A 26,129-nucleotide genomic window follows, 5' to 3' on the forward strand; every position below is an offset into this window, starting at 1 on the left:
TGGTGGGAGGAGTCTTGCAGACTAATAAGCGACAGCGACTAAAAAAAAAAAATGCAGAAGACCAGACATAGGGGACTGGAATGGGCGGGCGTTTAAAAACGATATAGGGCGGGGAAGGGAGCAGAGGTGGTTTTCATTGGCCAGAACGAATTACTGTTACTTCCTCATTGGGCCGTGGAGGTTGACAACACCTCCTCCGATTGGTCCTGTGGCGCGCGTGCGTGGCCTCCGCCTTCACTGATTGGCTGTGACAGCGGAGCTGCTTTGAGTTTGAAGTTTGTTGCGGCGGGCGGGCGGTTACTAGTGCTGCGGGATTTGCCGGCGTTAAAGCGAGGTGAGAGGGGGAGGGGGGGTTGTTCAAGAGCTCCGGGGGCCCAATTTCAGGTACTTTGTCATTGTGCTGTGGGGGAGGCTCTTTGTATTGTGTCATCTCAAGAGTCTCCTGCGGGCCTTCAGGAGGCCTAATGTCCACAGGCCAGTTTCCCTTGACAGGGTTGATTGTATTTTATTTACTTGTTGCATTTCTATCCCACATTTTCCCACCTCTTTGCAGGCTCAATGTGGCTTACGTAGAACCAGAGAGGCCTTTGCAGGAATCCTGCTCAGAAGGAATGGACAGATCACGCCCAAAGCCCGCACAAAGTCGATTTGCGTGTGAATGACATCATTAATAAATATTGAGCCAATTTGCATATGAATGGATTAATAAATATTAATGAGGCCGTTTGCATACAAATGACATTAATAAATATTGAGTCAATATCCATATGAATGGAATTAATAAATATTAATGAGGCCGTTTGCATACAAATGACAATAAATATTGTCGATTTGCATATGAATGGCATTAATGAGGCCGTTTGCATACAAATGACAAATATTGTCAATTTGCATATGAATGGCATTAATAAATATTAATGAGTCCGTTCGCATACAAATGACATTAATAAATATTGTCGATTTGCATATGAATGGCATTAATAAATATTAATGAGGCCGTTTGCTTACAAATGACATTAATAAATAGTGAGTCAATTTGCATATGAATGGCATTAATAAATATTAATGAGGCCGTTTGCTTACAAATGACATTAATAAATAGTGAGTCAATTTGCATATGAATGGCATTAATAAATATTAATGAGGCCGTTTGCTTACAAATGACATTAATAAATATTGAGTCAATTTGCATAGGAATGGCATTAATAAATATTAATGAGGCCGTTTGCATACAAATGACATTAATAAATATTGCCGATTTGCATATGAATAGCATTAATAAATATTAATGAGGCCGTTTGCTTACAAATGACATTAATAAATAGTGAGTCAATTTGCATAGGAATGGCATTAATAAATATTAATGAGGCCGTTTGCATACAAATGACATTAATAAATAGTGAGTCAATTTGCATAGGAATGGCATTAATAAATATTAATGAGGCCGTTTGCATACAAATGACATTAATAAATATTGTCGATTTGCATATGAATGGCATTAATAAGTATTAATGAGGCCGTTTGCATACAAATGACATTAATAAATATTGTCGCTTTGCATATGAATGGCATTAATAAATATTAATGAGGCCGTTTGCTTACAAATGACATTAGGAAATATTGTCGCTTTGCATATGAATGGCATTAATAAATATTAATGAGGCCGTTTGCATACAAATGACATTAATAAATATTGTCGATTTGCATATGAATGGCATTAATAAGTATTAATGAGGCCGTTTGCATACAAATGACATTAATAAATATTGTCGCTTTGCATATGAATGGCATTAATAAATATTAATGAGGCCGTTTGCTTACAAATGACATTAGGAAATATTGTCGCTTTGCATATGAATGGCATTAATAAATATTAATGAGGCCGTTTGCATACAAATGACATCATTAAGCCCACCTCCATGGGGCTTCTACTGGCCGCGGGGGGGGGGAACCGCAATTGTCAAAAAAGTGGGCGGGGCTTTAAAAAGCCACCCAAAATCCTGCAACCCGCACGCAGCGTGAAAAAGCCACAGCGGCTCGCAGAAAGGAGCCCAATTGGGCGAGAAACCCGCAGCCCTGGCAACACTGGCAGAGCCTGTGGTGGGAGGCGGGGCTGGTGGTTGGGAGGCTGGGCAGACTTCTGTTGTCTGTGCCCTTAAAATGGCAGATACAAATCAAGGTAAGGTATACACAAAAAGTAGCACATATGATTGTAAGCTCTTTGAGCAGAGACTGTCTTTCTTCTATGTTTGTGCAGCGCTGCGTACGCTTTGTAGCGTTATAGAAATGCTAAATAGTAATAGTAGTATCTTGTTGGGCAGACTGGATGGACCGTGCAGGTCTTTTTCTGTCGTCATCTACTATTTTACTATGTAAATACAAAGTGATATTGTGGTAAGATAAAGTTCATGTGGCACAGCCACATTAGGGAATCGTACAACGGAAGAGTTGTGTTATGTCCATTACGTTCTTTAGTTTTGTTGTGTTGCAAAGATCAGGCATTTATGTTGGATCGGTAGGGTATGCCTTTTTAAACAAGTTGGTTTTTAGTGATTTCCGGAAGTTTAGGTGGTCGTTCGTAGTTTTCAAGGCTTTTGATAATGCGTTCCACAGTTGTATGCTTATGTAGGAAAAACTGGACCTAAGTTAGTTGTATTTGAGTCCTTTGCAGCTTGGGTAGTGCAGATTAGGTACATCCGTGTTGATTCGGATGTGTTTCTAGTTAGTAGGTCGATTAAGTCTGTCATGTATCCCGGGGCTTCACTGTAGATAATTTTGTGAACCAGAGTGCAGATTTTGAAAGCAATGCGTTCTTTGATTGGGAGCCAGTGCAGTTCTTGGTGGAGGGGTTTCGCGCTTTCAAATCGCGTATTTCCAAAGATAAGCCTTGCTGCAGTGTTTTGAGCGGTCTGAAGTTTCTTTAATGTTTCCCTCGGGAAGAATTGTTTCACGTGTTTGAGTTTGGGTCTTCTAAGTGAAAGTTGCAGAGCCCGATGTGAAGCCAGCCAGCCAGTCTTTTTTGTCTTTGATCCAGTGTTCTGGGTTCACCGCATTGCATGCAAGAGTTTGTGGTCTTGCTTTCTTAGAGAATGCAAATGGAGAAATGCAAGCCCATAAATTCCCTGCATGCAATGGGATAAAACCAGGACTGGATCAATCCTGTTAGGTGAATCTGGAGCCAGTTGGCAACCTAGAACCGTCTTTTTCGATCAGTCCAGGGGTTGTCAACCCAGGTTTTCAGGATATCCACAATGAATATGCATGAGAAATCTGCATGCACTTCCTCCATTTATCTCGTGCATGTTCATTGTGGAGTGGAGGAGTGGCCTAGTGGTTAGAGCACCGATCTTGCAGTCCAGAGGTGGTCGGTTCAAATCCCTCTGCTGCTCCTTGTGATCTTGGGCAAGTCACTTAACCCTCCGTTGCCTCAGGTACAAACTTAGATTGTGAGCCCTCCTGGGACAGAGAAATATCCAGAGTACCTGAATGTAACTCACCTTGAGCTACTACTGAAAAAGGTGTGAGCAAATCTAAATAAATAAATATATTGTGGATATTCTGAAAACCTGACTGGGTTGAGAACCCCTGGCGTACTTGCACCAAATTTGGAGGTGATTTGCAAAATTAACTTCCCTCTCGGAATTAAACGTCCTCGCAATAAAATCACATTCCATTAACAAACTTTACTATCTTACCAACTCCCCACCATCACCATTATATGACCACCTTAAAAGTCTGTGCACCATAATGTTACAGTTCAGACAGCACCTGTCCAGACAACCAAATGCTGACAATTGGTACAATATCTGCCTTTTTCTTGGCCTCTAGTTGCATTGGTTGATGCTTGAGGATCTTCTGTTTCTCCATTCATGGTGTACAGTGGTCATTTTGCACTGACACTTCTGTCAGTAAAAGTTGCTCTTCTACTTCTCCTTTACCACAATGGCTGCTTTTCTTGCATCCAGCTTTTTATTTATTTGTTACATTTGTATTCCACATTTTCCCACCTATTTGCAGGCTCAATGTGGCTTACATAGTACTGGAGAGGCGATTGCAGACTCTGGTGTAAACAAATACATAGTGAAGTTGTGGTAAGATAATGTTCATGTGGTATAGCCACATAAGGGAATCGTATTCAGAAGGGTTGTAATATGATATGGTAGGTGCTATGTTATGGTGATATGATATGGTAGGTGCTATATTAATTTCAAGCCTTCTAAGAATCAAATGCCTGGCATAGACTGGAGGCACAAGTTGTAACAGAATTTCACCAAGCTCAGGACAAGGATGAAACAGGAGGGAGGGGAGAGGTGTTCTAGACCCTGTAAGTGCAGTAATCTTGCAATACTACCTCTTAAGTTGCCCCCACATTGATTTAGTGTGAAGTTCAGTTATGGTTTCCACACCAGTAGTATGGTTCTTTTGTGCAATTGATAGTTGTAAGCATGCAGCAACTCAGGCATTTAATAACAAAGTCAAATTGTAACATATACATTTTACAAAAAACTGTAGTGAAACTCAGTCTAAATGTTAGATGTACATGAATAAAGTAACAGCAGTTTGTTATTGTCCATATTGGTGTGCTGTGGAAGTTTCCTGAATTTAGCGTTTATTTCCATCACCCTTGATTACCTGCTGTTTTTCATAAAATGTAAAAAAACAGGGTGTGACAGTAAAGTGAATCATGTATATAGATTAATCATGTTTTCTTGATCCTGTGGTTTCCTTCTGCTCCTTTTAACTCTTCAGCTCAGTTAGAACCAAGGGCTAGGATCTGGTGTGACAAACATTTTGATTTGTAACACGCACACACACTTTCATAGGTGATTTAATATCATGGGCCCTGATCTTTTCTTATCCTATCCATATATGTGGTGATAGGTAACATAAAAATCATTATAGAACCTTGCAAAGTTAGCAGTTATATGATAGATTCTCTATCTCCTCCGATAACAAATTGTCGCCTGAAAACGAGAGTGTCAATTTTTGCATGAAATGAGATACGTTATAAGATCATCTTTAATTCCAAACTGTTCTTTTCATATGTTGCTGTCAAAAGATTAAAATTTGATATATTATTGGTGATAAGACATTCAACTTCATTTCTCATTTTCTGTGTTTTGCTTCAAGCACACATACAATAGTTTTTAAGCGACAAAATAAATATCTGAGTGGAAATGGAGTTCATCTTCATGAGTTTAACCACCAGCTAACAGCTGGTGGTATATGAAATGCAGGGCCTTTTTTTTTTTTTTTTTAAGGAGTTCTGTAGTTGGTCTGAATGACACGATTAATGTTTAGTTTTTACATACTCTAACCCTAATCCAGTGGTTCCCAAAGCTGTCTGGGGGGAACCCCCAGCTAGTCAGGTTTTCAGGATATTCCTGAGAGAGATTTGCATGTAGTGGAGCAGGTGCATGTATGATCCATCCAGTCTGAACAAACCACAAAAAATGGCAGAAGATAAACCAAAACAGACCAGAAAGGGACTTTTCTGGTGCTCTTACTCCCTTGTTTTTCTGGTCTGTTTTGGTTTATCTTCCGCCATTTTTTGTGGTTTGTTTTGATTTTACGGGAGATTTGGACCTTTCTTTTGTGTGTTCCATCCAGTCTGAAATCAGCCCCAGTACTTTTTTGGGATCTTGTGACCTGGATTGGCCACTGTTTGGCTCAGGGGTACATAAGTATTGCCATTCTGGGACAGAGCAAAGGTCCATGAAGCCCAGCATCCTGTTTCTCTCTAGTACTACTCACCTTCCTTTCCTCTGAACAGATTCCATTTATCACCATCCTATTTTGCAGCCTGTTGGTCAACCAGTTTCCAGTTCACTTCACCACTTTGGGTCCTAAGTTCAACCCTCTCAGCTGACACTCTCAGCTTATTCAGGAGTCTTCTGTGAGGAACTGTATCAAAGGGCTTTGCTGAAATCCAAGTAGATTACATCTAGTGCATGTCCTTTATCCTGTTCTTTGATCACGCAGTCAAAGAAATTGATCAGATTTGTTTGGCAGGATTCTCCTTTGGAAAAGCCATGTTGACTTGCGTCCCGCAACCTTCAGCAGCGACTCTGTTATTTTTCCTACTACCAACGTGAGGCTTACTGGCCTGTAGTTTCTCACTTCTTCCCTGTCGCCGTTTATATGAAGAGGGACCACATCCGTTCGTTGCCAATCCTGTGGAACTTCTTCTGTCTCTGAAGATCTATTAAATGAATCCTTAATAGGTTCACCCAGAATTTCTGTGAGTTCCCTCAGTATCCTGGGAGCTTTGTACACTTTCAGATTTTCCAGTCATTTATAAACGTACTAGCTGTTGAGCCCGTTAAAACGGGCTGGTATTGGGTTTCGGAGGTTGACGATGCTTCCCCCCCCCCCCCCCCCCCCCGCGAGGTCGCCGCTACTGTTTCCCCCCCCCCCCCCCCCCCCCCCCGGAGCCGCCGCCAGCCCTCCACCCGTCCCAGGCCCTCTCTCTCCGCTACTGAACTTACATCCATTCGCCGGAACGCAGCACGCACATCAGCTGAGCTGCCGTCGGCCTTCCTTCTCTGCCTGTGTCCCGCCCTCGTGTGACGTAACGTCAGCGAGGGCGGGACACAGGCAGGGAAGGAAGGCGGACGGCAGCTCAGCTGATGCGCATGCTGCGTTCCGGCGAATGAATGTAAGTTCAGGGAGAGAGGGCCTGGGCCGGGTGGAGGGCTGGTGGCGGTGACACCGGGTGGGGGGAGTGGTAGCGGCAACCTCAGGCGGGGGGAGCGGTAGCAACCTCGGCGGTTTTGCGCAGTTTCCCTTTCTGTCCCGCCCCCGTCATCACATATTGACGCGGGGGCGGGACAGAGAGGGGAGTCTCTACTGCGCATTTGCGAGTGAGTCTGTCACTCGCCATTTATATGTTTGATTCTTCCATGAACGACACAGAATCCACTCCATTTGCAGATATAGCCCTGGCAGCTGACCGCTATCCTCCAGGATTTTCTTCTGTGAACACCAAAGAGAAGTATTTAGCACGTTCACTTTATCCCCATCACTTTCCACACAGCTATTCTGAACATCTTTGTCTACCAATTCCATTCCTAGCTTTTCTCCATTTTTTTCTTCTGCTTGTGCCTTATTTTCCTCTTCACTTCTTTGAGCGAATCTCTCTCATGAATATTAATTGTGGATATCCTGAAAACCCGGGGACAGGATTGGGAACTACTGTCCTAATTGTTTATGTTGCCTCTTGGGCTTTTATCATTCTTACTTTGAAACTGTTGAAGCTAAAAATTGCTTATTTCCCAATTGTCAATCATTCCCTCAACCTACGTAATTTATGATAGTCTTTTCCTTGCCTCCTGCCAAGTGATACCGATACTGAAAGAGGATAGGGAAGACATTATGTCTGTTGTCAAGCACCTTCATGCTTTGCACCAAGTTTAAATGTCAGTGGCATAAAGAGAGAAGCTGCAGGCATAAAGAATTTATCCTAACTGGATTCTCATGAAGAAATAGTGATAACTCCTTTCTGGTGAAATTTGATGTTCTTATTGCCTTTGATTTATTTTTATTGTGTTTTAGCAATTATATTTGCACCATGGCACCAGCAAAGAAGAAAAATGCTAATGGAGGACGCAAAAATGCCAAGGTGAAAAATGAAAAGCTGGCTGCTTTCTTGAAGGATTTTGACAGTCAAGGTAACGGGACTAAGTTTATCTTAGTCTCTGTTTAATTTGAGACTAAGCTAAAGTTGTCAAGAAAATTGTTAATCTTTAGAATTTTGGTTTCTTTTTCAGCCCCAGCTATTTACTGAGCCCTTTTCATACTTGAGCCTTGCATAAATGTCTCAGCCCCATTTTACAAAGCCAGGATATGCCCATATCGAACCCACGTGCACGCAAGTGGCAAGGGGATGTACTCTGGGCATGTTTTGGGCAAGACTAAGGGCTCTGTTTACTAAGCAACGCTAAGGGCGCATTTAGCGTTTTTAGCACGCACTAATGATTAGCACGTGTTAAAGGGCGACTAGCGTTGAGTGCGTGATAAAAATGCTACTGCGGTTTTAAACAGGGCCCTAAATGTCAGTGTCCTAAAAGATCGACCTCAGGAGTTACAGCTGCTTCCAAGCATGTGTAGGATTTTGTAAACAGCTGCTAATGAGCAGAATTCCACTGGAATGATTAGGGGAGGTTGCCTCCTTCACTTCCCAGTGTTGCCCTGCAATGGCAAAAAGAATCAGGCATCTACCTTTAATGAGGCACTTGCTTCTTTTTGCCATTGCAGGGCAGAGTGGTCTCCCCTCCCCCTCACACACACACACTTAATACCAAATTAGCAAGGAAAACAGTCTCTGTGACAGCGTCAGGATGATACAGTTATGTTTCTAAAGTTGCAAAGGTAAACAAGTAAGTGATGGCATACTCGGTTTATGGTGCTGGCTTTCAACCCGTCACTGTTGTCTACATCCACTTCTGTGTTTTAGAACAGGCCCTATGATTGCAGATTCCGTTCTAAAACGCTTACGAAATTTTAAAACGTACTGACCTTGCATATCTCAATTCCTGTCTAGCATGAGACTGCCTGTATTTGTTATGGATGGTTTTTGTGAACAATTTTAACCCAAATTAGTTTATAAACATCAACAGTATTTGCTCGTCATCAGAGCAGATGAATCCAGAAACTGATGGATTATGACCATCTGCCAGCAGGTGGAGATGGAGGAGGAGTGGCCTAGTGGTTAGGGTGGTGGACTTTGGTCCTGAGGAACTGAGTTCAATTCCCGGCACAGGCAGCTCCTTGTGACTCTGGGCAAGTCACTTAACCCTCCATTGCCTGCCGCATTGAGCCTGCCATGAGTGGGAAAGTGCGGGGTACAAATGTAACAAAAAAAAAAACTCTGTCATATAGGACGGTTTGCATTCTGGTCAGTTAGTCTTACTCTATCTCCAGCAGGTGGTGGATGGTCTCCCAACAGCTTCTGGTCTCTTCTGAGGATTTTGGATCATGTTCTGTTTTTGGTTCAGTTGAGCCCAGGGGTGATTATGGTGCCTTTTTGGCGTACACTTGGTGGTGCTAGGTCCCTCCCCAGCTTCTGGTGTCTTCTGAGGATTTGGGATCCTGTTCTGTTTTTGGTTCAGTTGAGCCCAGGGGTGATTATGGTGCCTTTTTGGGGTACACTTGGTGGTGCTAGGTCCCTCCTTGCCCCCCCCCCCCCCTCCGCCACAGGCTTCTTCCTCATTAGCAAAAAAAAAAAAAAAAGCAGATCCAACCATAAGTTCTCAATGAGTTTATCTGCTGAGGGTGGCTAAACATTAGAGGGGGGTTGGGAAACACTAAAATCCAGCACTGCTCAGCTTTTCCCTTCACAGAAAAATTATCAGCATTGTTCTTACCAGCCCACGGCGAGTACTGCTTTAAATCTTTAATTAGTGTCTGCTCTGTGACTACTGTAGCTCTCTTTCACTTCCCATGCTTGCGGCTGCAGTGGTACTTTTCGGCTCCTGCGGGGAAGAGTTATTTTTAGTGGCCAAGGTTTTCTGCACAGTTGTTTTCCTTGTATGGCTTTGGGGGTAATGGCGGGCGCTTCTGGTTCCTACGCGGCGCTTGCTCAGTCCTCGTCAGCTTCTGCAGCAGCAGCCATCTTGGAGTCCCACTGGTCCATCTCTCTTACTGACTGCTTCTCACGCGTCAGCATCTGTTTCTACAGGGGATCCAAGGCTTCCACCCTGAATTCTTTAGAGGCAGTGGGTCAGGTACCCTTTACTCCTGAATTTGCCCTTCTGATGCATCAGGCCTATTTAATGAAGAGGGCTTTCCCTGTAGCTGAGTGTAAGAAGCAGTTTTCATTGTCTCAGGCAGCTTCTGCTTCAAAGAGGATGCGTGTGGAATCTGTTCCTGACATGTACTCTTTCTGTCCCCAGTCCCCTCCTGTCTCAGAAGGGGGGAGTCTGTCGGTGGTGTCTGTACAATTCTTTTCTACCAGAAGCTCTTAGGGAAGGGGAGTTGCCTATAGATGAGCTGGATGTTCTATAGGGAAGAGCTTCCTGCCTTTATCACTAAAACTTTGGAGGTCTTTAACATTTCCTGTCCTCAGCCCGCAGCAATCCTTAATCCCATGATGGCTAGTACAAAAAAGCCTCCTAGGTCTTTTCTGGTTCATGAGGCTATGCATGAGTTAATTTCTGCGCAGTGGGATTCTCCAGATGCAAGCCTTGGGGTACAAGCATGCCATGGCTCTGTCCACCTTATCTACCCAGATGATTTGGAGAAATTGCCGAAGGTTGATGCCTTAGTGGCAGCTGTGGCCAAAAAGACAACCCTCCCGGTTGAGGGAGATATAGTGCTTAAGGATGTTCAGGACAGGAAATTGGAGTCTGCATTAAAACTTACATTTGAAATTTCCAATTTGTTTCTTCAAGTGTCCATCTGCAGTTGCTACGCAGCCAGAGCCTGTTTAAGCTGGGTTCAGCCAGCTGCTGATACCTTCTCTGAGGCAGATGATCTCTTCTTTCCAGGAAAGCCTCTCGAGTTATGGTTCTTCTTCAGTCGCTAGGTTGGGTAATCAACCTTCACAAAAGTCAGTTGCAGCCATCTAGGAGTCCGGCGTATTTAGGGGCCCGTTCAACACTTTACAAGGCAAGGTTTTCTTTCCAAATCTCAGGAGACTCAAGATTCAAGAATAGATTCATTGCTTGCTTCAGATCCAGAACCCTTGCACTTGGGATTATGTTCAACTCTGGGGTCTATGGTGGCAACTCTCAGTGTTGCTCCCTGGGCCGGAGCTCACATGTGACCTCTTCAGCAGTTGCTCTTATCCTTCTGGTCCCCGATATCTCAGGATTACACTTTGTTTGTTTTGGACCCGTCAGCTGAAGGCCAGCATGATGTGATGGCTGCAGTCAAAACAACTTTTTCCTTGGAGCCAAGTTGTCGATGCTACAATGGATGTTGGTGGTGATGGATGCCAATCTGTGGGGGTGGAGAGCTCATTGTCTTCATCTCCATGCACAGGTACTTTGGTCTGCAGTGGAAGCCCTGTGGGCCCTGGCTGTTTGAGTCTTTCAGTCCACTCTGAAAGGAAACCTGGTACGGGTCCTTTTGGATAATTTAACAATGGTAGTCTACATGAACGAGCAAGGAGGCACACAAAGTGCATGTCTCGTCTTGATTTCAGTGGGCAGAGAAGTATGTGCCCGTGCTTTCAGCAGCTCACATTGCCGCTTGCTTGAATGTCCAAGCGGACTATCTCGGCAGGAACTCCTTAGACCCAGTGGAATGAGTGATGTTGGAAACAGCTTTCCACGTGATTTTGCAGAGATGGGGGACCCTGGCGCTGGACCTGATGGCATCCTTTTTCAAGCTGACAGGGCTGCTTATCTTAATATTGTTGTTCACTGCGCACAGCACAGTTTATATTAATTGAATTACCATATACAGTACATATTAATGTGTGCATATCTGTTGTATCGTTACCAGAACATGGTTTACAGATACCCTTGTAGGGCCAGATAAATCTTCAGCTTTCTGGTTCTGTATTTTCAAAGTGGAAAATGATGCAACTTCAGGATTGTGAAAAATTTACAAGAGGACCTTACGAGACTGGGCGTCTAATTGGCAGATGACGTTTAATGTGAGCAAGTGCAAAGTGATGCGTGTGGGAAAGAGGAACCCGAATTATAGTTTCGTCATGCAAGGTTTCACGTTAGGAGTCACAGACCAAGAAAGGGGATCTAGGTGTCGTCGTTGATGATACGTTGAAACCTTTGGCTCAGTGTACTGCTGCGGCTAAGAAAGCAAATAGAATGTTAGGTATTATTAGGAAAGGAATTGGAAAGAAAAATGAGGATGTTATAATGCTTTTGTATCGCTCCATGGTGTGACCGCACCTTGAATATTGTGTTCAATTCTGGTCGCCGCATCTCAAAAAAGATATAGTGGAATTAGAAAAGGTGCGGAGAAGGGCGACGAAAATGATAAAGGGGGTGGGACGACTTCCCTATGAGGAAAGGCTAGGGCTCTTCAGCTTGGAGAGAAGGCGGCTGAGGGGAGATATGATAGAGGTCTATAAAATAATGAGTGGAGTTGAACAGGTAGATGTGAAGCGTCTGTTTACACTTTCCAAAAATACTAGGACTAGGGGGCATGCAATGAAGCTACAATGTAGTAAATTTAAAACGAATTGGAGAAAATGTTTCTTCACTCAACGTGTAATTAAACTCTGGAATTTGTTGCCAGAGAAGGTGGTAAAGGCGGTTAGCTTAGCGGAGTTTAAAAAAGGTTTGGACAGCTTCCTAAAGGAAAAGTCCATAGACCATTATTAAATGGACTTGGGGAAAATCCACTATTTCTGGGATAAGCAGTATAAAATGTTTTGTACTTTTGGGATATTGCAAGGTATTTTTGACCTGGATTGGCCACTGTTGGAAACAGGATGCTGGACTTGATGGACCTTTGGTCTTTCCCAGTATGGCAATACTTATGTAGGTTTGATTGTTATCCTGTAAACTGTTTTAGGCAGAGCTTGTGGAATATACATCTTTAAATAGAATAATCCTGTTCAGCAATTTTCAACTCAGTACTAAACATTGAGAACATATCTGCTTAAGCCTAAACCTATCTTTTTCTTCCAGTCAAAACTATAGTCGAACAGATGAAAACAGCTGGTTCAAGAATGCTAAAAGAAATAGATGCTCTCTATAATTTGGAAATTATCAAGCTTCCAGTGTCGCTGAGGGAGATGAACTGGCTGGAGTACTTGGGTATGATACAACATTTTTTTTTCTTTTGTCTGTGTAAAGTGTTAACCATTTCTTTATAGTCACTAAGAGGCATATTTTCAAAGCACTTAGACTTAAAAAGTTCCTTAGGTTACTATGGAACTTTGTAAGTCTAAGTGCTTTGAAAATAGCCCTACATGTAACTTTGTAAGTCTACGTGCTTTGAAAATACACTTCCACATGACTTTGTAATGTCTAAGGGGCTGATATTCAGACTGCGAGAGCAGTCAGTGCTAACCCCAGATATTCAATGCCGGGCGGTTTCCGGTGACCGGCATTGAATATCGGGTTTATTTTTGTCCAGTTTGAACATAAGACTACGCCGGTTATGTCAAATCGACCAAAGGTATCCCAAGTATTCACATGGCCAAATGTAGCTGCTAAAGTGGGGCTGAAAATTGGCGGATAGTCAGTTATGAGGTGCTGATCTTGGCTGATTAAATGCTTTTGAATATCGGGGGGGGGGGGGGGGGGGAAGTGCCCTGAAAATGAGCCCCTAAGTGTCAGATAAGTTTGTTTCTGAATCTGTCTTAGGTCAAGTACAGATCCATAGATCATGTTAAAACAGTGAGCCCATGAAATGGAATGATCGTACAGCACCCTGACATATAATGGCAGTCTTCTGGCTGCTGTGCTTAACCTTGAAGGGAGAGTGTGTGCGATATGAAAGCACTATAGCCTTTGTCTGTAAACCATCAACTTCTATGTCCTTTCTAAGTACAGAATTAAATAAAAAAAAAAAAAGTTCTAATATCTTTCTAAGGTTATATTTATACAGTAGTAACATAGTTCTTGTTGTGCTGCTCTTGAATAATGCTCTTGTACTTTTCCAGCTAAGGGAGGATGTAAGAAGGCCTTGGCAGAGGCGGCAGAGGTAAGATGGCATATGCTGAATGTATTTCCTCATACCTATATGACTTGTGAAGATATAGTATTTCTTTAAGATAATCGATAGGTGAAAGAGGGCCCTGATCTGTATAATATGCTAAAGTAATTTTGTTCAGTCTACATAAGTACATAAGTACATAAGTAGTGCCATACTGGGAAAGACCAAAGGTCCATCTAGCCCAGCATCCTGTCACCGACAGTGGCCAATCCAGGTCAAGGGCACCTGGCACGCTCCCCAAACGTAAAAACATTCCAGACAAGTTATACCTAAAAATGAGGAATTTTTCCAGTCCATTTAATAGCGGTCTATGGACTTGTCCTTTAGGAATCTATCTAACCCCTTTTTAAACTCCGTCAAGCTAACCGCCCGTACCACGTTCTCCGGCAATGAATTCCAGAGTCTAATTACACGTTGGGTGAAGAAAAATTTTCTCCGATTCGTTTTAAATTTACCACACTGTAGCTTCAACTCATGCCCTCTAGTCCTAGTATTTTTGGATAGCGTGAACAGTCGCTTCACATCCACCCGATCCATTCCACTCATTATTTATACACTTCTATCATATCTCCCCTCAGCCGTCTCTTCTCCAAGCTGAAAAGCCCTAGCCTTCTCAGCCTCTCTTCATAGGAAAGTCGTCCCATCCCCACTATCATTTTCGTCGCCCTTCGCTGTACCTTTTCCAATTCTACTATATCTTTTTTGAGATACGGAGACCAGTACTGAACACAATACTCCAGGTGCGGTCGCACCATGGAGCGATACAACGGCATTATAACATCCGCACACCTGGACTCCATACCCTTCTTAATAACACCCAACATTCTATTCGCTTTCCTAGCCGCAGCAGCACACTGAGCAGAAGGTTTCAGCGTATCATCGACGACGACACCCAGATCCCTTTCTTGATCCGTAACTCCTAACGCGGAACCTTGCAAGACGTAGCTATAATTCGGGTTCCTCTTACCCACATGCATCACTTTGCACTTGTCAACATTGAACTTCATCTGCCACTTGCACGCCCATTCTCCCAGTCTCGCAAGGTCCTCCTGTAATCGTTCACATTCCTCCTGCGACTTGACGACCCTGAATAATTTTGTGTCATCGGCGAATTTAATTACCTCACTAGTTATTCCCATCTCTAGGTCATTTATAAATACATTAAAAAGCAACGGACCCAGCACAGACCCCTGCGGGACCCCACTAACTACCCTCCTCCACTGAGAATACTGGCCACGCAATCCTACTCTCTGCTTCCTATCTTTCAACCAGTTCTTAATCCATAATAATACCCTACCTCCGATTCCATGACTCTGCAATTTCTTCAGGAGTCTTTCGTGCGGCACTTTGTCAAACGCCTTCTGAAAATCCAGATATACAATATCAACCGGCTCCCCATTGTCCACATGTTTGCTTACCCCCTCAAAAAAATGCATTAGATTGGTGAGGCAAGACTTCCCTTCACTAAATCCGTGCTGACTTTGTCTCATCAGTCCATGTTTTTGTATATGCTCTGCAATTTTATTCTTAATAATAGCCTCCACCATCTTGCCCGGCACCGACGTCAGACTCACCGGTCTATAATTTCCCGGATCTCCTCTGGAACCTTTCTTAAAAATCGGAGTAACATTGGCTACCCTCCAGTCTTCCGGTATTACACTCGATTTTAGGGACAGATTGCATATTTCTAACAGTAGCTCCGCAAGTTCATTTTTTAGTTCTATTAATACTCTGGGATGAATACCATCAGGTCCCGGTGATTTACTACTCTTCAGCTTGCTGAACTGACCCATTACATCCTCCAAGGTTACAGAGAATTTGTTTAGTTTCTCCGACTCCCCCGCTTCAAATATTCTTTCCGGCACCGGTGTCCCCCCCAAATCCTCCTCGGTGAAGACCGAAGCAAAGAATTCATTTAATTTCTCCGCTATGGCTTTGTCCTCCTTGATCGCCCCTTTAACACCATTTTCGTCCAGCGGCCCAACCGACTCTTTGGCCGGTTTCCTGCTTTTAATGTATCTAAAAAAGTTTTTACTATGTATTTTTGCTTCCAACGCTAATTTCTTCTCAAAGTCCTTTTTTGCCCTCCTTATCTCCGCTTTGCATTTGGCTTGGCATTCCTTATGATCTATCCTGTTACTTTCAGTTGGTTCTCTTCTCCACTTTCTGAAGGATTGTTTTTTTGGCTCTAATGATTTCCTTTATCTTACTGTTTAGCCACGCCGGCTGACGTTTAGTCTTTTTTCCCTTTTTTCTAATACGTGGAATATATTTGTCCTGAACCTCCAGGATGGTGTTTTTAAACAGCATCCACGCCTGATGCAAGTTTTTTACTCTGCGAGCTGCTCCTTTCAGTCTTTTTTTCACCATTTTTCTCATTTTGTCGTAATCACCCTTTCTATAGTTAAACGCTAGCGTACTTGATTTCCTAGTTTCACTTCCTTCAATGCCAATATCAAAACCGATCATATTATGATCACTGTTATCAAGCGGCCCTCGTATCGTTACCCCCTGCACTAGATCATGAGCACCACTAAGGACTAAGTCTAGTATTTTTCCTTCTCTTGTCGGCTCCTGAACTAGCTGTTCCATGAAGCTGTCCTTGATTTCATCAAGAAATCTTATGTCCCTTGCGTGTACAGATGTTACATTACCCCAGTCTATATGCGGGTAATTGAAATCCCCCATTATTATTGTGTTGCCCAGTTTGTTTGCGTCCCTGATTTCCTTTAACATTTCCGCATCCGTCTGTTCGTCCTGGCCAGGCGGACGGTAGTACACTCCTATCACTATCCTTTTCCCCTTTGCACATGGAATTTCAATCCACAGTGATTCCAAGGAGTGTTTTGCTTCCTGCAGAATTTTCAATCTATTTGATTCAAGGCTCTCGTTAATATACAATGCTACCCCTCCACCAATCCGATTCACCCTATCACTACGATATAATTTGTACCCCGGTATGACAGTGTCCCACTGGTTATCCTCCTTCCACCAGGTCTCAGAGATGCCTATTATATCTAATTTTCATTTAGTGCAATATATTCTAACTCCCCCATCTTATTTCTTAGGCTCCTGGCATTCGCATATAGACATTTCAAACTATGTTTGTTGTTCCTAAGTACATCATGCTTAGTACTTGACAGTATTAATTGGCAATCTTTTGTCTGATTTTTATTGTTATTTAAAGATACCCGATCTACTACAATCTCTTTTGCAACCTCACTATCAGGATACTCTATCTTCCCTGTTATGGTGATATCTTTGAAAGATACCTTATCCCGAACCATGCTCTTTTGAGCGACTGTCGGCCTTCCCCCCTATTTTTTGTGGTGTCTGTTGTGTATTGTATAAGTTCAATTGTGATTTGCTTTGAACTTGAATATAAAACTTCAGGGTTTTCTTTTCAGTTTGCAACCCATATATGTGAACAATAGATGAGGTTAGATAGCTACAGGCCTATTCAAAAAGGAAAGGAAACCCAGGAAGCTCACAAGATGGCATTTTTGTGATGTTCTAGTAATCTTATTTGCTGGTTTTGTGACTGATTTATTTCAGGCTGATTTGGATGTTGAAGAGATAATAACAAAAGTTTCTCAGACACCTTTCAAGTCTGTCAAGAAAGGTCAGTGTGCATATTATTATTTTTATTTTATTTTATTACGTTTGTACCCCGCACTTTCCCACTCATGGCAGGCTCAATGCGGCTTACATGGGGCAATGGAGGGTTAAGTGACTTGCCCAGAGTCACAAGGAGCTGCCTGTGCCTGAAGTGGGATTTGAACTCAGTTCCTCAGTTCCCCAGGACCAAAGTCCACCACCCTAACCACTAGGCCACTCCTCCACTCCAGTGCTTCAGTGAAATTTCGGCCTTTGTTTACCCGATTTATATTTGTGAAACGGATCATGTATAAAATCTAAGCGGTTTTCATTTTAAGCACCAAACTGGATTTCAGCATTTGTTAAAAGTTGATAGCTGCCTGGAGCTTCTCATTTCTGGTCCTGGTCTGAATCCAGTTAGTGCTTAGATTGTCTTGTTAGATTCTACGAGCTTATTCCAGATGAATTGCTGGTTTCTGACCACTTCCTAGGAACCAGGAGCTTGCTTCACTAAACCCAGTATTACAGTTCTCAGCATATTTGGTAATCTGGGCAAGTCTTTGGGGATTGTGTTGACGTTGAAACTAGGCTATACTGAATATTCGTATTTGAGTCGATTGAGCTCCACATACATTATTCATATTCGGCCAAATAGTGATTTCAATTTGAATACGAATAATCCGGGGTTGTACTGTGCTAAATCTTATTGATTAAACACTTGTTTCTGATTTCACGTTGCTTGTTTTATTATTTGTTATGTTAAAGCACAATGCCTGTTATTCGTATTCGGCCGAATAGTAAAATATGCAATTTAAGTGCAGCTGTAGTAAAATCCAAGTTCCCCTTTCATCATTCAAGGTAGTATATTGGGAGGTAAATTTGCAGGGTGTTTGTTAGTGGTTCGCTATACTGGCAGTCAATTGCAGCTTTGTTTAATTTGAGAGAAGAAATTCTTCTCTTCACCTTCCAAGACTCAACAATCAACACCACTCCTCCCAGACCAATCCTGTAAACATGCATAATTGGGTTCTTTCCAAAAATCCAGGGGAAATAACTGCTTTGAGTTGGTGTGCCTGTCAGTACCTATTGTTTTGGTTTGATTACAGCAGCTCTCTGTTCCCTAAGTCATCATGTAGTTTGCCTAATTGTTATCCCGGCCCTAATTACTTTGTAATACATGAGAGAGAGAGAACTTGTGTCAGAGTAGACCATAATAGAATTTTGGAAGTAAGAATGATTCACAGTTCACCCAGGTTCCTTTTGAATGGAGAACTACATGGCTATTAGTTTTTTCCTGGACATTTCATTTTATTGTTAAACATTTATTTGTTGTCTTCCCTATAGCAAAAGAAACAAAGAATATGGAAGCAGTTCAAGAAGTTGTCTGTTTAACTGAAAAGACAATTCAAAAAACCAGAACAAAGGTAAACCACGTCTGGAGCTTTGGTAGGTAGGAAGTGCAGTGAGCTGTGCTAAATACTGCAAAGAAACAAATACTGATCATCTACTTTAAAGAGCCTCCTGGGAATTCTTTTGATGTGTACATTCACCTCTCAATTTCTTTACTTCTTGATCGGTTTGAACATCGCTGCCTGTAGTACTTTTTGACAACATGGTGTCTTCTCTGACAAATATTCATTTTCAACGAAGTTCCCACTGTTGTCTTGCAGTTTTAAATTGCACAGGGCCAACAGTACATTCAGATTTCCATGAACGTGTTTTCTTAATTGTTTAAATAGACCAAGCCAACTGCAAAGAGAGTCCCCGCTGCTACCAGGAAGAACAGAGCATGCTCCATCACCAACTCCATGAACAGAAGTAAAAGGTAGCGATTCTGTTTTTTTGAAGCTTTTGCATAGAAGAACGGGTGTTTGCCTGTGATCTCGGTCAGGGGATGGTAGCTTGTTATAAAGCAGTGCCATGTCTTTAGATGATAGGTTTCTGCTAGGAACTAAGAAGTTTTTCATACCCAAGAATCTTTCTCTGTTAATACCTGTTATTGGACTAAAATAAAAAATTTTAGCACATTTAAAACTATGTAAAGAGGCTCATTTTCAAAGCACTTAGACTTATAAAGTTCCATAGTAACTTTATGTGCTTTGAAAATGAGCACCTGAAGGTTCATTCTGAGATTAGAAAGCATTTGGATTTTTAGAATTTTCATAATAGCTTGTGATGTGTATTTTGTGAAAATATACAAAAGAATGGGTTGACATGACTGCATTTAATCATAACACTTGCAAAAGTTACTCAGTTTCTTTTCTTTTTTTCTGTTATAAACAGATCAAGCCGAAGGAACTTAGTGACCCCGTTGAATAACAGAGTAGCAGATGTGTCAGCAAGTGGGTCAATGCACATGAACTCCAGGTAAATAGTCATTTAATTTCAGGAATCCCCCATTTATTTATTAACAGCCTTTCTGAAGAAATTCATTGAAGGCAATGTACAACAAGTATATAAACAACTTACATTTGTATTAACTGCATAACAAATGTAAAGTGATTTCCATTTCCCAAAAGGGTAAATGAATAGTAAAGTAATAACATCTCGACATCCGAGGAATAAGTGAAACCTGGCTAAATGAAAGTGGGGGTTTACCACTGGCTGAACTAAGCCCGACACATTTCAATATCCAACATTAACCAAGACCAGGAACACGGGGTGGAGGGGTAGCAGTCTTGATTCAGGATACAATCAAACTGCGCAGAATCTCCATCCCCCATCTAAATGAATCAGAATCTCTTTTAATCCAGCTTGAAGAGGAGAAACCAATCTGGCTACTCATGATATACTAAGCACCTCATAACAACTCATTATCTGTGCAAGAACTCCTAGGCCTGGTTACTCGAGTGACCCTAGGATGGTGATCTTGGGAGATTTCAATCTACACATCAAATCCGCAGATACCACTACAGCTGCTTTTCTGGACACAATGACAGCACTAGGATTCACACAGGTGATCAATTTTCCAACCCACGAAAAGGGTCACATACTAGACCTGGTATTCTACAAAGGGAGTTGACATCCCAAAATTCTGGGATGGCAGTATTGAAACACCCCTATCATGGTCAGACCATTTTCTAATTAAATTTTCCTAAGTGACCGCCTGAAACAAATGGCAGCTCCCAGAGTTTGGAAGGAGATTAGAGACAAAAAAAAAAAAAAGCTGACGGTTAAGAATTTCCTAGAGGCCTTGGACTATCCACATGTGGATGAAAAGGCAATTACAGTTTCAGAACAGGTTGACATCTGGAATACACACTTAGCCAAGACCTTAGAGAAAACAGTACCACTAAAAAAGATCTTATACCCTACTCCAGAACTTCAGATCCTTAAACATAAAGGACAAACTGGAAAGGAGATTCATAAATCTCGCCTAGATGAAGGCAGGCTAAACGGTAGGAATGCCCTCCCGCGGGAGGTGGTGGTGATGAAAACGGTAACTGAATTCAAACATGCGTGGGATATGCATAAAGGAATCCTGTGCAGCAGGAATGGATCCTCAGAAGCTTAGCTGAAATTGGGTGGCGGAGCAGGTGGGGGGAAGAGGGGTTGGTGGTTAGGAGGCTAGGATAGGGGAGGGCAGACTTATACGGTCTGTACCAGAGCCGGTGATGGGAGACGGGACTGGTGGTTGGGAGGCGGGAAATACTGCTGGGCAGACTTATGCGGTCTGTGCCCTGAAAAAGACAGGTACAAATTCAAGATATGAGTTTATCTTGGGCAGACTAGATGGACCATGCAGGTCTTTTTCTGCCGTCATCTACTATGTTATGTTACTATGTTATATAATAAAGTATCGCCAAGCCTTAACAGCAACCAAAAAAACAATAGTTCTCTCAATGCATTGCGCAGGATGCCAAATCAACCAGGCAGCTGTTCAGTATAGTAAACAACCTACTGTAACTCCCACAATAGAACCAGCCTGCCCAGTTAAAACTGAACTGCAATGATTTTGCTGCATACTTTGCCAACAAAAAGTCTCAGTCAGGATTCACAGGCAATCCCACCCAGCCTCCAATCAGTTAACCAGGAGTGCACAAACTCACCCCCTCCTGACAGAGATAGATGGAACACTTTTAACCTAATAACAGAGGAGAGTTTTGACAAAATCCTAAGAGACCTTCGACCAACTACCTGCTCCCTTGATCCCTGCCCATCAAAGATAGTGCAGCAGACAAGTATGGGCCTCATAGAAGGCGCCACAAAAATCGTGAACTCCTCCTGTTCTAATAGGCAACTACCAACAACATTAAAAAGGGCAATGGTTCACCCTTTGCTAGAGAAAAAGAAACTTGAAGGTTACCAGCCAGTATCCAACATCCCATTTGTAGGGAAATTTATAGAACAGTCTATGTTCAACTCAGTGATTGACTAGAAGAGAGAAACTGGCGAGATCCGTGTCGGTCTGGATTCAGACACAGTTATGGAGCAGAAACAGTCTTTGTATCCCTACTAGGTGATCTTCATAGAAACTGAGACAGGGGATTCACCTCGGTGTTAGTACTGCTAGATTTCTCGGCAGCTTTTGACACTGTGGATCATGGTAGCACGACTGGCAGAGACAGGTATCAATTGAACAGTACTTGCTTGGTTTACATCCTATCTATCAATCAGGCAACAATCCGTAATGTTTGGCAGCACCTCATCGCCACCATGGGTGCTGACCTGTGGGGTACCACAAAGGATCAATACTGTCACCCATCCTATTCAGTATCTACCTGAAGCCACTAGCCAAGCTGATTCGGTCAATGGACACTCTCTGTTCTACATATACGTGGTTGATGTGCAGCTACTCATACCCATTGAACCTGACTTACTTACAGCCCTGAATAAACTGATTACCTGTCTAACATCAAGTCAAGAATGGGCTAAACACAACAAACTTTGCCTGAACCCAAGTAAAACAGAGCTTGTCTGGGTCCCTAACAAAAGTGGACACACCTGACATCAAAATCTCTTTTGGGAAGCATAAACTCCCCCTCAAATCAGAAGTCAGGAACCTTGGAATACAGAGATTCAACACTTACTCTTGATTCCTCAAATCCAAGCAGCCTTCAAGAGCTGCTTCTACAGTTTGCGAGAACTACGCTGCTCCTCTCCTTACATTGAGAAGGAAACTCTTATCCCAGTTGTGCATGCCATGATAACATCAAGACTGGATTACCGTAATGCAGTCTACAAAGGGTCTGCACTAGGCCCAATTGATTCAGAATGCAGCAGCAAGACTCATAGAAAGTTGCAAGCGATGTGACCACATCACACCATTTTTGCAAAAACTTCACTGGCTACCAGTACAATACAGGGCTAAATTTAAAACACTGTTTGATCGTCAAGGCCCTTAAAGGAAATGGCCCAGAGTACTTGAAGAATAGGATGACCCTCTACATACCTCCAAGGACACTAAGGTCCTCCCAAGGGGTATCCATAACCACACCCTCTTCAAAAGAGATTAGTGATACCCACAAGCGCGTTTTTTCTGGAGTAGCCCCCACACTCTGGAATGCACTCCCTGAAAGGCTCCGCTTAACCCAAGACTATCTCTACTTCAGGAAGCAGGTGAAAGCTTCGCTTTTCAACCAGGCATTTAATGGAAGACGTAACTAACTTGTTAGTCTCACACATACACAAGGAATGGCACGGGCTGCACATACTGCAGCAGGACATGTTTATCCACTCCTACCCTAGCTGCGATAACATTTAATCATCTCTCTGACCTCATGTGCAACTTTCTTTAAATTAGTCACCTTATTTTCTAACTCCTCTTATCTGTATGTTCCATCTTTGCTTATACCCAATCCTGTCTATTAAAATGTTCTGTTACGTATTGTGTTGACATTGTAAGTAGTATACTATGCCATACTTTGTTTTGCTTGAATATTTTTACTGCTGTAATTGTCTATTGCTTTGATTTATTTTTACTGTACACCTCCTTGAGTGAATTCTTTCAAAAAGGTGGTAAATAAATCCAAATTAAAAAAGAAAAAACAGTAGTATTAATAGATGACAAGATTTTTTTTTTTTTTTGTTTTGATTGCTGTCATGTACAATTAACTGAAACTAAAACTTTGTTTAGGGCTTACTCTCTTTAAGTGATAGGCCACATAAGGAAGGCAGTGTAATAAGTGAATCTTGTGCGAACCTGAAAGCTAAAACATGCTGTAAAACCTAATTAATGTAGTGTAAGAGTGCACAGATGGCATTAATTACAAGCAAGACCATTTTTGGCAGGCTCTACAAAACACCGTTTCGTACACCGGGTCCCCAGGAACAGGTGTACTCCTGCTCAGCAAATGGAAGCCCTCTTACAGACTTTCAGAATGTTTTTGTCAATGTGCCGGTTGGAGATGGAAAGGTAAAGGAGACTTCCCCCCCCCCCCCCCCCCCCCATCCAAATTTGTTTTGAACCTATGCAGTTGGCCTGTATGCAATTCTGAGTTTGGCGCATGCCGAATCCCGCAGTAGAAATAATGTTCTGTTTTTCTACCGCAGAGAGTGGGGTAGCGTGTGAGCCCTTACCGCTAGGTCAATGGGTGACAGTAAGGGCTCAGGCCGTAAATAGGTGTGCACTAGTTTTAATATTAGTGCAGGCCTATTAAAAAATAGCCTTTTTCTGAGCTGCGGTAAAAAATAAAATGGCCCAACGCGTGCCTAAAAGATGTACCCATGCTGCCACAGGCCTGTGTGCTTTAAAAATGCTTTTAGTAAGTCATATTAACTCGGTTATAGCTCATGAAGTAAAGTTCCAGCAGAAATTTGTTTGAACTTTGATTCATCACGTGATGTCCTCCAGTGTTATTATTATTACATTTGTATCCCACATTATCCCACCTTTTTGCAGGCTCAATGTGGCTTACAATTCATCGTGGATACTGGAAATAGAAAAGAATGTACATTTGTTTTAGCAGAAGTTTTGGTTACATGATGGTGAAATACATGATAGTGTGAAAGCAAAAGACATTGTGTTAACAACCACATTGTTATAAAACAGGATTAAATGTTGCTGCTTCCTACAGCCCAGCATCTGTTCCACTGTAGCTACAAACACTATACATAAACTGTGTGTCTGCATTCCTAGATTTTCTTCTGTAGGCCAGGCAATATTAGTGTCTATACTAACCTGGGTCTGGACAGATTCCTGAAGGAAAAGTCCATTGATCGTTATTAAATTTTGGGTTTTTGCCAGGTTCTTGGGGCCTGGATTGGCCGCTGTCGGAGACGGAGTGCTGGGCTTGATGGACCTTTGGTCTTTTCCCAGCGTGGCAGTGCTTAATGTAGCCTGCAGATTTACATTGCACTGTATCAAAGGAACATCTCTTTTACATACTACAAAGTTTCGTCATGGCTTTCACCATTTAGGTTCACTGTAGTGGTAGCTAGTGAATGAAATTTAGCATCTCCGATCATTGTCCGATATGCAGGCAGTGAAAGATACTAGGACCAATAGCTTATTAATATCAACATTTTTTTTTGTACAGAACATCCGATTATTGCCCAATGAAATGGACACAGAGGATCTTAGTAACCTTAGTAACCTGAATCATGAGACCTTTCAAAGTATTCAGCTGTTATCAGTAAGTCCCTATTTTTTTTTTTTAATCAATATAGCAAAATGGAATGCATGTGTGTTTTGGGAGGACCCATAGGTTGCATGTATTTCTAGATACAGTGATATCAGGCATACTTACTTTGCATATACAGATGTTACATCTCTAGCAGTAACTGTTACTCTGTCAGCTAACTATTATATCATTGCTGTGATTTCAAAAATCTACATAGTCCAAACAAAAAAAACAGCACCACGGGCCTTTAAAAATGGAACACAGTTCTTTAATGAATGAGCCTTGACAAAAAGACCCGACACGGGCCGTGTTTCGGTGACTAGCACCTGCGTCAGGGGTCACAGTGATGACGTGGAAAACTTGGGGAATAACTCGAATATATTCCTCTACAATATATTATTCCTTACCCCACGTCTCATATAGTAAAAGCTACAAAGCACCAAGGCACTTTCACTTTCTGTATCCAAACGTGGGGTAAGGAATAATATATTGTAGAGGAATATATTCAAGTTATTCCCCAAGTTTTCCACGTCATCACTGTGACCCCTGACGCAGGTGCTAGTCACCGAAACACGGCCCGTGTCGGGTCTTTTTGTCAAGGCTCATTCATTAAAGAACTGTGTTCCATTTTTAAAGGCCCGTGGTGCTGTTTTTTTTGTTTGGACTTTAGTTTGTACTTCGTTCCCTCTCTTTTGTTATATCAAAAATCTACATAGTGCCAGAATGCGTCAGATCCATTCTGTCAGGTCATTCATGATCGCTGTGACTTGTTTTTTTTTGCCAGGTTAGAAAGTGTTTTTCACTGTTAATTCAGTTGATGATAAATGATCATTACAGTTTGCTGTGTGTTCTGTTGAGATGCATGGACCATGCTATAAGGAGGTGCATCTGTTTCTGCAGGGTGTATGACCAATTTAGTCCCTTTTGTATTCATTCTAATACGGGATAATTCTTTTTTAAGATGAACCTACTTGCATTGTAGAAGTCTAACTTTTTCCTTTTTTTTTTTTTTTAATTTGTTTTTGTCTTTTCAAGAATCGACTTGCAAAAATATGCAAGAAAATACAGAACAAAAGTTGATTCCCGGGCTGGCAACATTTTACCTGAAGCTTTTAATTCTGCCTTTAATAGATGTACTTTAATTGTTAATATTGTTTAATGATTATCTGTACAATGGTGTGCCTTGTACATAAGACTGGGACGGGAAACAAATCTTGTGAAATATGTGCTTTCACTGCAGTTTGTACAGTACCTCTCATTGTTAAACAGTTTTATACGGACTTGTTGGTGTCTTATGTTGTACATTTATAATAAACTTTTATTTTCCTTGTTTTA

General features: G+C 42.0%; 1 protein-coding gene across 1 annotated transcript; it reads left to right on the forward strand.

Annotated features, from left to right (window-relative positions):
• The first annotated feature begins 257 nt into the window (after nt 1–257).
• On the forward strand, nt 258–26,129 carry LOC115458868 (borealin-like). The gene is made up of 11 exons (XM_030188704.1): nt 258–334; nt 7,555–7,670; nt 12,603–12,731; nt 13,583–13,623; nt 17,191–17,257; nt 18,577–18,656; nt 18,972–19,057; nt 19,516–19,599; nt 23,464–23,587; nt 24,711–24,806; nt 25,830–26,129. The coding sequence occupies exons 2-11, from the start codon at nt 7,571–7,573 to the stop codon at nt 25,872–25,874; spliced, it is 852 nt and encodes a 283-aa protein (XP_030044564.1). The 5' UTR covers nt 258–334; nt 7,555–7,570; the 3' UTR covers nt 25,875–26,129.

The sequence above is a fragment of the Microcaecilia unicolor genome, unplaced genomic scaffold (genome assembly GCF_901765095.1).
Source record: "Microcaecilia unicolor unplaced genomic scaffold, aMicUni1.1, whole genome shotgun sequence".
Lineage (NCBI taxonomy): Eukaryota > Metazoa > Chordata > Amphibia > Gymnophiona > Siphonopidae > Microcaecilia > Microcaecilia unicolor.

What these genes read in the sequence shown, in the direction of transcription:
- LOC115458868 (XM_030188704.1), top strand. Translation starts at nt 7,571, where the DNA reads ATGGCACCAGCAAAGAAGAAAAATGCTAATGGAGGACGCAAAAATGCC. An exon ending in GAAGGATTTTGACAGTCAAG is followed by an intron (nt 7,671 to 12,602) that starts GTAACGGGACTA and finishes TTTTTCTTCCAG; the next exon opens with TCAAAACTATAGTCGAACAG. An exon ending in TTTCAAGTCTGTCAAGAAAG is followed by an intron (nt 17,258 to 18,576) that starts GTCAGTGTGCAT and finishes TCTTCCCTATAG; the next exon opens with CAAAAGAAACAAAGAATATG.